Genomic DNA, 16,849 nt, shown 5'->3' with positions numbered 1-16,849 from the left:
CTAGAGTGTGAAAATGAGAAAAATGACTTTAAAGTTTTTTATTTGTCCAGCCAAATTAATTATAGGTAGGACACTGGAAATTTGGCAATTAGATGTTTTAGCAATGAAAATTATCTACATTAAAAAAAATTGTGAGCTCAAACTTGATTTTTACCCCTATTTCGAAGTTAGCGTACTCTGCCTTTTGCAGTGTCTGCAAAAAGTGAGAAGTCACACCAAGGCAAAATGCGGTAACTTCCTCTGTGTACCACTAGAGGGAGCCTGAGTACCACTACTGGTACTCGTACCACAGTTTGCTATGCTCAGTAACATAAGAGATTGCTAGACATAGCATAATAGTTCTTATATTGACGTGAATGAAATAGCTTAACCTAAAAGAACGACTTGTGGATTGATGTGAATGCCAGCAAGCAGGAATGGCCAGAATGCTTGTGGATTGATTTTATCGGCTTACAAGAAAAGGTAGGATATGGATTTAATTGCAGACTGTTCGTAACCTACTGATTTTCTAATTGATCATGCTACATGCTACATGCTACGGCATTCGATTCCACACGCGTCCAACTAGCAGTGACAGCCTGCTGAATAATCTGCATTATAAAAAGTAAAAAAAAAAAAATCTTTAAAGATTATTTATATTTACATATTGTTGCCAAAATATCTCTGTACAGTGCGTTATTATATGGAGCTGTCTGGCCGATTGCTATCTAATTCGTTTGTCTAATGCTTCAGTGACAGATCAGATATATGAAAGTATACAAATTACACCGTAATTAAAAACGCGGCAGACTTTAATGGACAGTAAAACAAAGGCAAAACACCATATAACTCAGAGTCAGCATTGTAACTTTATACTGACGCGTGGCTAAACAAAGGCAGAACACCCTAACTCAATTTGAGCATTCCAAACAAAGTCAAAGAGCGGTAACTGGTGTTATAAGGTGGTTTCTCCAGGGGTTTTTGAAGTTACGGTTAAGACTATTCATTATTTTCTCGGAAAAACAACAAAATTGACTCAAGATACTTATACACATGATAAAGGATGTCTTAAATGTCCCAAAAATATCAATAACTAATTTTTGACCAAAATCGAAGTTAAGGTCTTTTGCCTTTGCAGGGCAGTATAGGCATTGTGTCTTTCCTATGGGCAAATGTAGCATGGGCAAATGTGCATTCCTCTGGGCAATAAAACCTCTTATCAGAACGTTGTCCTGGCAACTGAGCCCTTTTGGGGTGTTAGTTGCTTTGGGGGGTTGTCTCCAGAGCTCCAGCATATAGCTGGCTTGTTGGGTTTAAAGACTATTTGTTAAATGTAACAATTAATGTATGTCTGATTGGTCCAGACGCTACAGTGCATGCACCGCTCAGAAGTGACGAATGCAGATGCACAGTGGAGAGATCAAAACAAAACAGCAGTCACAAATTAAAAGTACATAACAAGGATTTGTAAAGAAAAATGTCAAAGGATAACGATTTAAGCCAAGAGGAGAATGGTTTGCTTTTGCCTTTTCTCCTGTAAATAAATGTTGGTTTTAACCAGTGCCCTGATATGCACAAAATTATTCTTGGTAATAGTTTTTAAGCTTTATTTTCATATTGTACATAAGTTCCTACCTTATGGTCCTCTCTAGCAGCTCAATACATTAATGTTTTTTAATAAGCAGCAAGATGTTCTTAATTGCATTTGGCAGTGGTTAGTAGCACACCTTGCTTATCTGTGATTCTGTGTGTATGTTTGAGTGTGTTACCTCACCTCTCCCTCGCTGAGGGCTCTTATATAAGATAAAAAAAGAAAGAAGAAAGAATACCAAGACAAGAAGCTGAACTTAGAGACCTTGATAGTGTTGGTGAGGAGGCCGACGTGATGGACATGAGCTATGAAGTGTTGATCCTGAGGCTTGCTATAACTGCAGAGAGAAAAATATCAGGCTGATCACAGAGTGCAGAGGGGGAAAGGAAGTGGCTGTATGTGAGCCTGCAGCGAGGGAGAGGTGAGGTAACACACTCACACATATACATACAGTCATAGATAAGCAAGATGTGCTATTAACCACTGTCAGCTGCAATGAAGAACATCTTGCTGCTTGTTAAAAAAGATTGAAGTATTAAGCTGTTGGAGAGGAAATTTAACTTAAAAGTTGGAACTTATGTACAATATGAAAATAAAGCTTACAAACAATATCAGGAATAACTTTGTGCATATCAGGGCAATGGTTATCTTTCATGCATGGTTGATTCTGGCACTACAGGTTCAGTGGTTGGAACATGTGAATTGACAACACCATCTAGAATGAGTGGCAACTACAGTCAGGTCCATATATATTTGGACACTGACACAATTTTCATTTCAGCTTTGTATGCAAACACACCTGAATCAACTAATTAGGATCTGAAGGAGCACTTAATAATTACAGATAGGTGTGTTTGATCAAGGTTGGAACTAAATTCTGCAGGTGATAAGAAATGCTGTGATCATGTGTCACACCAAATGATGTATATGCAGGTGCCCAAAATTAATGATGATGATGATTTGCCAGATTCAGACCCTGTTCCACCATGGGTGACTAAGGCCCCGAGATTTAGTACTGGTTCAAGTTCAACTTATCCTCTAACTTCTAGAAAGATGCTTTGCATTAAATACTTAATCAGCACTAGTTTGAGGGGAAATCATGTCTAATAATATCAAGTTGACCATTATAAATCATATACTATTGGACTAAATTCTTTTGTTCTATAAACTGGCTAATGCACAATGGACTGATGTTCTGAATGGCTCAGAGTGGAGTTCTTATGGCGTCTCTCCATACATTGCTGATTCTGTGCGTATGCACCACAGCGCTGTGTTTGGTGAGTGTAGAATTCAGGTGTCATAAAAACAATGACTTTGTGATTATTCATTGATTATTATTGTGCTAAACAAAAGCAAATGATTATATTTTAGAGCAAAACTACACAGCTGCTGTTTTTTATATATAATTTTTATATATTATAATGTAATGACCTTGTTTAAGACTGAATGAGTTTTATGATGATATAGTTTGTGAGTATTTCATAATAGCAGGTTATACAATAAATAAAGCTTGCACTGTAAATGAGTATCTTTGACACTTACCAATCAAATGTTTTCTTTCAAAGCCACTATCTTCACTCACAGGTAAGTCATAACAATCACACAATTTTAATTGAGTCATAAAATTTTAAATGATTTCATATATTATGCTCTGAAATTTGACCTTTTTTAATTAATTAATTAATTAATTAATTAATTAATTAACTTTTGTAGGGAACACAAAGATTAATGTGGATGATGGAAAAGACCTGTCAGGGTTCTCCCCCTGACAGTCTTGTCTGTGTTGTCTTTGTTTTATGTTTCTATGTTTGTGTTGTGTTTGAGCACATGGCTCTGTCTTTGTTTGTGTTTAGGTGTGTTCGACTTCATCCACGGCTACAGACGGCAATCAACAAGAGTAGCCAAGAGCAGTCGGGGGCGCAGTTGAAAACGGAGGCGTCGAGACGGATACTTTTTACTCTCATTAGTGAAGCTCTCGCGGTGTTTGCATGCTCTATCACAGAAGAAGTGAATTAAATGCAATATTTATTAAATACACGGACTTTTCCAAAGCATTTTCATGAGCAACAGAAACATGTTTCATATACTGCTTAATACAGCGCCATCTGGACAAGAATAATGCTCAACATAAACATATACTGTTTAAATACTAATAAAGTGGGGTTATTTATGCTTTTATCAGTGTTTTATGATAAATCTGACTCAAAATAACATTGCGACTACAGTAAAAACACTTTTACTGTTCTAAAAACACAGATTTGTCAGCATTATAGGACTTGAGGATGTTAGAATAAACACAAAACACATGTGATCGTTGTCATGCGGTGAATCTGGCCAATCGTGAAACAGCCATGTGGTCATCAGAGCTCCTGCAGCCGCTCTGAAGAAACTGTGCCAGCTGAGTCAGCCGGCTGCTCTCGAATCGCTACCGCGGTACTTTGATGGCACATGTGACAGTCACAAGGCGTCGTCGCCACCTCAAGTCGGACAGAATTTCTAACCGGCATGCACTGCTTCAAGTCAGAATTTGATCGAGCTGTGCAGCGCTGCGTAAAGTCGAACACACCTTTTGCATTGTGCTCCCCTTGTCCTGCCTCCTTGTTGCCTGTCACCATGCCCCCTTGTTTAGTCCTCGTTTGTCTGAGTATTTTCACCTGTTCCTTGTGTTCTCCGCTCCTTTATATTGTTCTCCCTTACCCTCTTGTTTTGCCAGTTCATTGTTCAACCTTGCTGTTTATTGTGCTTAGTCTGTTTGCTAGCTTGTCTTACCGTTTGTGATACTGATTATTCTCTGCCAAGTTGTTCACTTAATTCTGTTTCTTGTCATTCTTTAGTCTTGTCTTGTCCAGTCCAGTCCTGCAGTCTGAGCTCTTGGTCTGCTTTCTCTATCTGCCTCACAGCTAGACGTCTACAGAGCCTGTGAGATCACAAGTGTGGAGGGGCTAACGCCTCAGGTTCCTGTCAGGCCACTGTTGCTACTACCGGCCTCCAGCTTCGCTGCCTACTCTCCTCTCTGGTGGTCTGTCTTTCTGGACTGGACTCTGTGCCCATTCACCTGCCTGTCTACGAGTCTCTCACTGCCTATTGTTTGGACTGTGTTCACTCCCCGCCTCACCATCTCTTGTCCTGTCAGTCATTTTGGTTAATAAAACATTAACATTCATTCTGCGTTTGAGTTCTCCTTCAGATATCCTGACAAGACCAGGATATAATTGATATAAATGAAGGTTTGTGGAAAGATTAAATTTTTATAACATTATTAACTGCTGTCCTGTTCAACAGAGGCAGGACTTCACCTGGTGGAAGGAGATATTCTGATACAGGAGGTCAGTGTTTTCTCTGAGCAAATTCTCATGCCACTTTCCACAAATAGGGTACAAAGTAGGGCCTGAATTTCTGGGCCTGAAAAATAATAATATACATTTTTAGGACATTCTTAACCTGTCAACATTATCCTCAGGAGGTGAAACTAATGTGTAAATACAGTAAAGTTTCAATCACTAAACATCAAAATGATACAACTTTATTAAATACAATAAATCCATATTTAACAGGGAGAAGACAGGAACACTATTTTGGATGAAAAGTATGGTTGGCCGACCACTGATAGGAGCCTTGGTCTGTGAATATATAATAACTGATTCAGTCCAGCTTGAATTTATGCTTTGACCCGTATCTGACATTCAAATTCTAACTTTTTCTTTTTCTTTTGATAGAAATCAATGCCAAAGGTGTGATACTGAAAGCCTTTTTTCAGACCAATTCAGGCTCAAGACCTGTATTGACTTCAAGCCCCGGTATAGAGAGCCAAAGTACATTTTCTTATTTAAAGGCAGCGGGTGAGAAATCTTTATATGACACACATTTAAACTCATCTTCACACACTGCGTAATAATCAAAATTCTATTTAGATTTGTCACTTTTTTTTTTTGAAACAAAAACTTACGAGATCATTTTTTAATCTTACTTTTTAAATTCCCATGAAATCTGATTTTTTTTTTTTTTTTTTTTTACTATGAATAGTCTCAAGGTTAATTATAAGTTAGTGTGCTCCCAAACAATGACAATTTTTTTTGCATTTAGGAGATAAAATCATTCAAAACTTACAGTCTCTAACTTCCACCAATATGAATCAATGATTTTTATGACATCACACTGCACTTCAGCTTCTCATCAAACTTTCTGTCCTATCAAATGCTCTCTAGAATCTGAAGCCTCCCGCCCACTCATAGACATGTCTATATGACCCTGTCCCAAATCGCAACCTAAACCCTCCACACATTTGTGACATAATGCCACATTGACTGTCAGTAGAAGTCTGCCGCAGAGCTCACTTCTAGTGATGGGAAGATAAGATAATTTTACTGATCATTTCGGATTTTGGATGTTCATCGAAATGAACAAATCTATATTAAGCCATTTTGTTCATTTTGTTTATTTCAGTAGAATATAATTAAAATATTACATGTTAATAGCCAAGTTCCACAACACATATGCGGTATTACGATGCATTGTTGTAGAAACAAACTAGGTAGTCACGACTGTTTCCCAAACGTGGTCGCATCTCCATCCTTTGGACCACAGTAATAATGCAGAAAAATTCACAGTATTGGCAGTAAGATGACTCTGTTGTACCTGTCCTGACTGATCTCAGCCTTCTTCCTTTGACTGCTTTTTTGAGATGCTGGTCTGCTCTTCTGAGTTGGCTGAGCTTTCAACAACACCACCACATTTAAAGGTTTTGTTCACCCAAAAATGAAAATTAGCCCATTATTTACTCAACCTCCAAGCATCCTAAGTGTGTATGACCTTCTTCTTTCAGACAAATCCAATCGGAATTACATCAGAAATTATCCTGGCACTTCCAAGCTTTAGAATGGCAATAGGAGGATGTTTCTCTTCATCAGTCCAAAACAAGTCCAATGAAGCGCATCCATTCATAATAAAAAGTGCCTCACATGGCTCTGGCCTCCTGTAGCAAATCGATGTGTTTTTGTAAGAAAAATATCCATATCTAAAACGTAATAATCACTGTAATCTAGATTGCACAAACTGGTTGTACAGGAAAACAGCTCCGGGCAGATGACATAATACGTCTGCATTGCGTATGCGCCGGTGAGAAGTGAATGCAAACATGCCATGGAGCAACCAAAGCAAAGGTCAAGAATTACAAATTACAAATTACAAAACGAGGATTTGTAAAGAGAAATGTCAGAGGATTTCGATATAAACTAAGAGGAGACTGGTTTTTCTTTGCTAAAGTCAGGAAAGTTTGCTTCCTTTGCTCCTGTAAACAAATGTTGGTGTTTCACAAGACTCACTAACACATGTACAGTGCCGACGTATTACATCATCCGCCCAGAGCTGCTTCTGTGTACAACTGTTAGTGCAAGCTAAATTAAAGAGATTATTTTGAATATGGATATTTATCAGATCGGATTCTGAGTTTGCTGCCATACGTCTTTGCGTCATTTCGTCAGGTCTGAAGGAGTCCCGGCTAAAAGGATATATCACATATGTGAATGCTGCAGGTGGCAGAACATTTGTAGCCTCTTCTACCACCTTATTTTTTCCTGTAAGAGCTGGCGAGGCTATTTGTAAATTTTATGGGTCTGGCTTCAGCGCCCAGCTATTGTTAGCTGTACAAAACAGCTCGTTTTGCTGCTTGATATTGCAAATTGGTGTGTCTTCGAATACAAAGACACACCAATTTTAATGTAATAACTTAATTATAAACAGACTGGTTTGTAGTGTAAACCATTTTATAGTTTATTGCACGTTGTTATTCTTCTGGTTATTTCTCTATAGTGGCTTATGAACCAGAAGTCTCACCCATGGCTTACTTCCACTTTGAAGAAAAAGGTTGATAGCAGCTTGAATAATTAAACTTGTCATTTTAGAACGAGTTCTAAGGAACTGTCAGGATTACGCTGCTATTGGGAGGAGCGAGGAATGAGGAGAGGAGGGATAAACTCAAACAACAGTCCTATAAAAACCATCCACATGTAGTACAGGGCAGGCAGGAACACATGTATCACATAACATGGAGACCTGCAAATGAACAAACTGACGTTAACTATGGACAAGGAAATCCAGGGCAGACAACACTTTATATACTCAACTTAACAAGGGATAATAATCAACACAGGCGAATCAAATTAAGCAATAAGACAAGGGAGAAAAGTAGGTCACAGAGCACATGGGGAGAAAAGCACAGAACATCCATGGGCGTGACATGATGACGGCCCATCATGACAGGCTTGTGCTGAACGGGAAGCCTCCAGGGCGGTACCAGATCCAGGCACCATGGCGGAGCAGGCAGCTCGGGGAGCCATGGTGGAACCAGCAGTCCAGGGGGTCATGGCGGAGCAGGCAGCTCCGTGGGCCATAGCGGAGCAGGCAGTCCAGGGGGCCATGTAGGGGTGTAAGAAAATATCGATACACGTTAAGTATCACGATATTTTGTTTGGAGATACTGTATCGATTCTCAAAAACACAATATTGATATTTAAAAAAAAAAATCATACAAGATTCATGGCAGTTGCTTCATTTTGAGTTTATTTCCCGACCACTAGAGTGCAGTCTTCTTATCTCTGAACTTAAACAGTGTCAGGAAATACTAGCATAAAGGCACACCACTAATGTTAGCATTAATATAGTTCTTTGTCAGTAATGAAGAATGAAAGAAGAATTCATGCTCCTGCCTCGGTGTACTAAGCTGAAGTGTGGCGTTATTTCAGCTTTCGTGGTAACCACCTCGGCTGCACAGGGTGCTTCTGCTGCTTTCTCTCGAGGTGGGGGCGTTTTGTGAGTAATCGGGAGCACCGGGAGAATTTCCAGTGAGCAGTCTGTTTTTTTGGCTGCGTGGGACGGTACTGTCATGCCATTGGGGTTGAAATATGGATACCAGTGTTTAAGGCATCAAAGAAGTGTCCTATATGAAATCTATAACACAGTTTGTCCTGTATCTGCAGGCATATGCCATATGACCACCCAGGGGCGGATCTAGAAAACAATTTTTAAGGTGGCACAGGGGTGGCATGGGTCTATGAGGGGTGGCAACACCAAAGTAACCCTACATGCATTTAAGGGATTTATAGTCTGAGATACACAGCTGTGTTCACAAATATTGCATTACCATTAGGTAATCATCTATATTGTTTAAAATATAAAAATAAATGATATTACAATATCCATCATGGAACCAAGTCAATACACAACATAAAAAGCTTCAACAGGTTATACATTTTTCTGAGCTTGTATCACTGAAGAAGACATGAAGTTCTATTAAAATTACATAGGCTACTTAGATGGTATAAATCACGTTTTAGTTTAAGAGCAATGAAAACGTTTGAATTTCCTAACATTAGAAAGAAATACAATAATGTGAAAGCACTGAAACTGGGTCAGTTTTGAAAACAATGTTTGATTTTCTATTATTAACAGAGGTGGAAATGTCTGTAATCACCCAGAACACACTATCAACCATGTACTCTAGCAACACCCCAGCAACTGCATAGCATGAGCCTTGCAACCACCCAGAATATCCTAGCAACCCTTTAGCAAACCTAGAACATTTGACCAAACTAGTTATGATTTTAAACAAGACTTTAAGACAAGCCAGCATACATTTGTCTTTCAAACTTTTCAATCTAGTTATCACAGGTGTTCTTACATGCTTACACACAGTTTAAATGCACTGATGACTTTACTGCCAGTGAACACTCACAAGATCAATAACACTATAACAAAAACAGATACAGAATCAGCTATTAACTTTTGGGGAAAAAAAATATTTTCATTTTACTACTGTAAAGTAATCTTGCAGTAGATAATCACTAGAAAAGTTCAAATAACAGTTTCTTGGTCTTCTGACACAGCACTATATCTCTAGGCAGTCATTTCTCAGTTCTGCAAAAACGCAGTACACATACTGTAAAAAAAAATGGTTACAGATCAAAATTTGACAGTCACACGTTTATAGCTGTAAAACATGTGCTACACTGTACTGTACATATAGAGTAGTGAAATTTCCATAATCTGATGTACTCTATGTGTAACTTATTTTAGTTGGCACATTCTCCCGAACCATTCATTCAGTTCTCAAAACAAAGACACATTTCTCAAAAAGTTTAACAATGAGTTAAACTATGTTAAACATTAGCAAAACTGATGACACACCAATCAGAATCTCTGCATCCTAACAACGGAGAGAGGAGAGACCTGAACGAATCAACACGTGAATTTATACTTGTTAACAATCAAGAAAACTGCAATACGACTAGATTCTTACCTAACTCTTCTATCAGTTTCCGTGATCGGCATCTTCTTATTGATTTCAAGTTATTGTTTCATCATATTTGGCAAAAAGGCTTATGTCCATTATGAAAGTGGAGCAAGCGGTCGGAGAATTGGATCACAAACAATGAATCTCAGACCGGACGGGATTAGATTTCTCAGCGGACAAGTTAGCTGAGAAGCAGTAATTATTATCTGATTTCAGATAGTCTGTTAGTCTGTTAGTCTGTTAGATAGCCTATCTAAGCCATGAAACTCCAGGGCTGAAAATGACTCCTACTCGGGCCCTGGTTGTGTTAAAAATAGCAACAGATAGCGCCAGTAGCTGACTGAGAACAGTCAGTCATAGTCCCCCATAGTCCATAGTCCCCCCATAGTCCAAAATATGTATAAAACGATGTGGATTTTTAAAATACCGTAAATATTTCATGGGTTTTCTACTACATATTTTAGTAAGTCTTAATACCTGGGGTTTTCTTTAAGAATTTTTCAAAGAAAACAAAAAATTCAGTCTTTGGCATGTAATTATTTCTTGATTTTGTTTTTATTTTTTTTTCTGTTCAGTTTTACTGCAAGGACTTTCACATGTCCATTCTGCCAGGATAATGGACTGGATGAACTTGATTTACTTGATCACTGCAATAAACATCATGCCAATGACAGCACAAGTGGTCAGTCACCATTCATGTGTATTGATCATGTGGTTCAAATATCCAATCATGTGCTGAATTAAACTTACAGCACTTTCATTTGAAACATTAACTAGTTCCTTTCAGTTATATTTAATCCTGAAGTGAGTAATTCTTACCTGTAGCATAACCAAACTGATTTTCAAACTGTTTTGACAGTTTTGAAACTTGATTACAGAACACTTCCTTATCTATTATTGGTTGAAAAAACAGATTGTCCCACCACAAACTCTCACTGCTGGTTGAGCCAATGTTGCAAAGTCAGACTGGTTCTGATGCTCATACACACAGAACAATGTTTTGATAGCTCTAAAAGTCACAGTGCTACACTTTTCAGTGGGAATCAACCTATAAATAGCTTGCTTATATGACCCTGGACCACAAACAAGCCATAAGGGTCATTTTTTATTTTATTTGAGATTTATACTTCATCTGAAAGCTGAATAAATAAGCTTTCCAACTATTTGAAAATCTGGAATCTGGAAAAGATGTATGCAATTATAGAAATAGTTCACTCAAAAATAAAAATGTACTGAAAATTTACTCACCCTCAGGCCACCTAAGATGTAGATGAGTTTGTTCCCTCATCAGAACAGATTTGGAGAAATGTAGCATTACATCAGTTGCTCACTAATGGATCCTCTGCAGTGAATGGGTGCCGTCAGAATGAGAGTCCAAATGGCTGATAAAAACATCACAGTTCGTTGTATTCCACATGACTTCAGTACATCAGTTAACATCTTTATTTTTATCCCCCAAAAATGAAAAATAGCCCATTATTTACTCACCATCAAGGCATTCTAGGTGTATATGACTACTTTCTTTCAGACAAATGCAATCAGAATTATATTAAAAATTGTTCTGTCTCCTTCAAGCTTTATAATGGCAATAGGCAAGTGTGTCTCTTCATCAGTCCAAAACAAGTCTAATAAAGCTCATCTATCCATAATAAAAAGCACCTCACACGGCTTGTAAGAAAAATATCCATATTTAAAACGCAATAATCACTTTTCTCAATCTTGCGCTAACAGTTACACCGAAGCAGCTCCGGGCGGATGACGTATGACATAGCCGCTGTACAGTGGAGAAAACAAAACAAAACAACAGTCACAAACTAGAAGTACCAAACAAGGATTTGTAAAGAAAAATGAGCTAAGAGGAGACTGGTTTTCCTTTGTCAGGAAACTTGCTTCCTTTGCTCCTGTAAATAAACGTTGGTTTTCAAGTCAAGTCAAGTCGAGCTTTATTGTCATTCCGCTACATCTGTGGACATACAGTGGAACGAAATGTCGTGTCTCGTAGGACCACGGTGCTACATAAATAAAGATAAATATGAACATACATACACTAGACATAGAAACAATTTTTTAAACCTATACATGTAACTATACATATACTATAAATAATTGACTATACATACACATAACCTAAGACAGACAAGTACTTTACATAAAAACTGTGCACGATAATGTGCAGAAGAGGTATTTAAAGGTTAAGAAGCAAATAGTGCAATATGATTTGTGGTGCATTGACAAGTAAACATTTGTTAAGTCCATATTAGGTCCTTGTAACGTGGAGTGTTAATAAGAAAGTGTCTGGTGCACAGTGTTGGGAAGGTTACTTTTGAAATGTAATAGGTTACAGATTACAAGTTACTTGATTTCAAATGTAATAAGTAGTGTAACTTTTCAATTACTTTATTAAAGTAAAGTAACTTATTACTTTTGATTACTTTTTACAGTTTTTCTCAATTGCTTAAACACATTTCTTGAAATTATGCCTCGCTTTTGCGATAACCTAAACACAAATCCGTAACTTCTAACTCAATTCCCTGAACTTACTATATTCAGGTCAAAATGAAGCTCTCCACTCAAAACAACTCAATCTTGCTGAAAAAAACAAACTTTGCTCTCAGACATGACACACAAACCCTCAAAAACACACACACTACAACACTGTTTTACACACTGATGAGATCAATTCAAAACAATACTACGAAAGCTGGTAATAAGTGTTGCTTGGAAGAAAAAAAAAATCACATGATGAACACAAAAATGTATGCATTTGTGTTTTAATCCTTAATTTATTGTACTGTAAAGTACATCACAAAACAGCAAACAACAACAAAAAGAATTATTCTGCCCCAGCATCCTGTCTTTGGTCTGGGACAGGCCAAACAACCTCCTCAGTATCACAGACTAAATTGGCTCTGGACAGGCAGCAGGGGTAAAATCCTCTTGCATGCCTGACCCAACCCTGGCATGCATCAACTAAAATATATAAGACTGCTTGTTTCCTTGCCCTTGCCCTTCCTATTTCTCTTCCATGTTGTTGTCGTTGTCCTCCTTCTTCCCCTCCTCTTCCTCTTTCACTTCCTACTCTTCGTCTTCGAAACTGCATATTACTGTATGCGGGATATTGATTGAAAAAGACCGGATAGGATTCACAGTTACACTTTTACTAGTGGTCTAACAAAAAAAAAAAAAAAAAAAAAATATATATATATATATATATACATATATATAAATACGTTACAAAGTCATTGTGAAATAGAAAAGAAAAAGCATGAGATGTTGAGATGTACCTTTGAGCTATTTCAGAGAACTGCTTTATCATTGGTTGATCTGTAGTCTCGACATTAGCAAAAGTCAATATTCACTTGAACAGTTCATGGCAAATCTACAAAAAGTCTTATAGAAATGTGTAGAGTATGCTTGACAGTTTATGACAACTGGATCAAAAATTTAGCATCTACTGCAAATACATATACGATGAGCTAATGCCTTGATGTTTTAAGGGGTAAGACTATAGCAACAACAATAAGAAGTGATAATGTAGGAAATAGCAGACAAATCAGTTGCATAATCAGTTGCATGAATGTACCAAAGCAAACGCAACTTGTTAAAAAAAAAAAAAAATAGAAACATTTTATGATATGTACAAGTGACTAGACGATGTGGAGGTTGAACAAGTAGTATTGAGAATGTCATTTCTGATCTGAGAAATGCACCAAACTGTAAGCTGACTTTGGCCCTTTTATCTCCATCGAAGGTTCTGATTGGTGTGTGACAAATTTTGAGTCCTAGTGTTTCCATTTGGGTAATTGTTTTCTAATTGAGCTCAAACTTTGCAGACTTCAGTTAACAATATTGAATGCTAGTGCTTTCTAAATGATCACATGGTGTAAGCGCTGAGAAATGTAGGGAGTTGTGTGTAGAGTTTTGCAGTAACAGTTCACCAAATCTGACTCATGTGTTAAAGCAGGGAAATAGTGTTTATAGTTCAGGGAAATGGGTGTGCTTTTTGAAAAATGCCATTATGGTTTTGAAATTTTAGTTCAAAAGACTGGTTATAGTGTTTTAGCAATCGAGAAAAACTGTAATTACTTTTTAAAACTTCTAATATTTTCAACTATTAATCATTTTGAAACATTTAAACCAGGCAGAGTTAACCTTACAGTAGCACTCAACACTGATTACTGTCAGACTTTCAAAATCCTTTATCACTTGAATTAAGATTATAATTTGCTATAACAACTGGCTGGAATCACATTATCCCACTAATTACACAGCTGCTTGATAGATTATTTAGATGTTTCGTGTCAAAATAATTACACACGAAACACTGATCTGAGTTGAAATATTTGAATGCAAAGCTTCCATGAAGAAATCAGTTGCTAGCAAATGGCAAGTTTAAACTAGACAGACATTTTAGGGATACAGTGCAGTCATACCACTTTTATTACACAACATTTCACCATATAAATAATAAAGTAGTAGTACTAGTTTGTTGGTTATCTTATAGTCCATTACAGTGTACAAAAAAAAAAAAAAAAAAAAAAAAAATGGCAGCAGGTGTGTTTGTATGAAACAATAGAGCGAGTCCACAATACCAGCATGACAAAATTAAGAAATTTTACACATAATATTGAATTGAGCTTTAATATTTTATTAGCTAATCAAACACCAGGAAAAAGCGTTATAGCACCAACTTAAGTTGCCCGGATGAGTCTGTGTTATTAGCTTTTACCAGTTGTTATCAGGGAATAACATACCTTGGAATGCCATGACTGACAAATCAGAATCAAGCATTCCACAGAGCCGTGCACTCTTAAAAATAAAGGTGCTTTAAAAGGTTCTTTGCAGTGATGCCATAGAAGAACCATTTTTGGTTCCACAAAGAACCATTCAGTCAAAGGTTCTTTAAAGAACCATCTCTTTCTTACCTTTTTGTTATCTGAAATCCGCCATAAAGAACCTATTGTGAAACAAAATGTTAAAGGTTCTTTATAAAACCATTTAGACAAAAAGGTTCTTCTATGGCATTGTGAAGCACCTTCATTTTTAAGAGTGTGTAATACTTTAATTTTAAGCACAGCCACTATGAATTCACCTCTTATTTACTTCGAGATCATTCTGAGGTTAAATAAATATTTGAAATCATAACAAGAAATAGTTTAATAGCTGTGATACTGGATTTGAAATCAAATGTGTGCATAGCTATGACAGAAAACACTGGCATCTAACGATGCCTTGGAAAAAACAATTAATTTTAAAAAATAAAGTTTATGCATGAACCCAATAAGCATGTGTCCTATTCTGTGTCCTAAACTCCTGAAACATTGGTGTCTCATTTTAGAGCAGTCAATGCAATTTGTGAAAGAAGTCAGTTAAATCTGTATTTGGGGGTGGGTGTGTAAAAAAAAAAAAAAATTCCTTTTGTAATTATTGACATTTTTACAAGTAAGTGTAATTTAATTACACATTTTTTCTCAGTAACTGTAACTAATTACAATTAAATTTATTTTGTAATTAAATTATGTAATTCCGTTACATGTAACTAGTTACTCCCCAACACTGCTGGTGCATATAGAAAGAAAAGAGTGTTTCTACAGGTGGTTTGTCTAGCCCACTCACCTGTATGTAGCACACTCAGAGGTGCACAATGTTTTCTGTGTAACATGTAGTATTAATAGGAAAGTGTCTGGTGCATATAGAGATGAAGAATGCGTTACTACAGGTGGTTTGTCCAGCCCACTCACCTGTGTGTAGCAGCCTCAGAATTGCACTGTGTTTACATTGTGGATAAGGTTTTAGAGGGGGATGAGGTGGTTGGAATTGAGGGCTCTCACAGCCTGGGGGAAAAAGCTGTTAAGCAGTCTTGCAGAGCGGGCTCTGACGCTTCTGTAGCGTCTTCCTGATGGCAGGAGCTGGAAGAGATGATGGGAGGGATGGGTGGGGTCCTTCACAATACTTGGTGGCTTTACCTGAGCATTGTGCAAGGAAAATGTCCAGAATGGAGGGGAGAGGGGTACCGATGATCTTTGCAGCTGTGTTCACTGTCCGCTGTAGGGTCTTGCGGCAGTTCCCGTACCAGACAGTGATGCAGCTGGTCAGCACACTCTCAATGGTTCCCCTGTAGAATGTGCTAAGGATGGGTGGAGGGAGACTTGCTCTTTTCAGCCGGCGGAGAAAGTGTATGTGCTGTTGTGCCTTCTTGGAGAGTGACATGGTGCTGGTGGTCCAGGTGAGATCCTCTGTGATGTGCACCCCCAGGAATTTAGTGCTGCTGACTCTCTTCACAGCCAAGTTGTTGATGGTCAGTGGGGGGTGGTCAACAGAGTTCCTCCTGAAGTCCATTACAACCTCCTTTGTCTTACTCACATTGAGGGACAGGTTGTTAGCGCCACACCATTCAGACAGCTTAGCCACTTCCTCTCTGTAGTGTGTTTCATCGTTGTTGCTGATGAGACCTACCACCGTTGTGTCATCAGCAAACTTGATGATGTAGTTGGAGCTGAACTTGGCAGTGCAGTCGTGGGTCAACAGCGTGAAGAGCAGTGGGCTGAGCACACAGCCTTGTGGGGCACCTGTGCTCAGTGTGGTAGTGCTGGAGGTGTTGCGGCCGACACGGACTGACTGAGGTCTTCCAGTTAAAAAGTCCAAGATCCAATTGCAAAGGAAGGTGTTAAGGCCCAGAAGGTTTAGTTTGTTGATGAGCTGTTGTGGGATTATTGTGCTGAATGCTGAGCTGAAGCCAGTGAACAGCATTTTAACATAAGAGTCTTTGTTTTCTAAGTGAGTAAGAGCCAGGTGTAGGGTGGAGGAAATGGCATCATCCGTGGAGCGGTTTGGACGATATGCAAACTGGAGCGGATTGAGTGTGTTGGGGAGGCTGGTTTTGATATTGTGCATAACTATCTATGGGACATTAGTCATTAAAACAGGACACAGGGAACTTCTTTGGTACTGGAATTATGGAAGTGGATTTGAGACACATGGGGACGACTGCC

The 16,849-nt window shown here is 38.0% G+C and overlaps 1 protein-coding gene across 16 annotated transcripts in view; it reads left to right on the top strand.

Annotated features, from left to right (window-relative positions):
* LOC127157649 (meprin A subunit beta) overlaps positions 1–16,849 on the top strand; it is a 127,683-nt gene that overhangs the window by 29,129 nt on the left and 81,705 nt on the right. The window contains exon 5 of one of the 16 annotated variants that reach the window (XM_051100901.1): positions 4,853–4,896. The exons of 14 other annotated variants lie outside the window; for them this stretch is intronic. In XM_051100901.1, the coding sequence (XP_050956858.1) occupies positions 4,853–4,896 (44 nt within the window). Of the gene's footprint in view, positions 1–2,723; positions 2,848–4,852; positions 4,897–16,849 lie in introns of those variants that run through there. One more of the 16 variants, XM_051100909.1, reaches the window with a different exon arrangement.

This window comes from Labeo rohita, unplaced genomic scaffold (genome assembly GCF_022985175.1).
Source record: "Labeo rohita strain BAU-BD-2019 unplaced genomic scaffold, IGBB_LRoh.1.0 scaffold_114, whole genome shotgun sequence".
In the NCBI taxonomy this organism is placed as follows: domain Eukaryota; kingdom Metazoa; phylum Chordata; class Actinopteri; order Cypriniformes; family Cyprinidae; genus Labeo; species Labeo rohita.
Note: the sequence above shows the minus strand (reverse complement) of the source record. Positions and strands in the feature narration are given on the sequence as shown.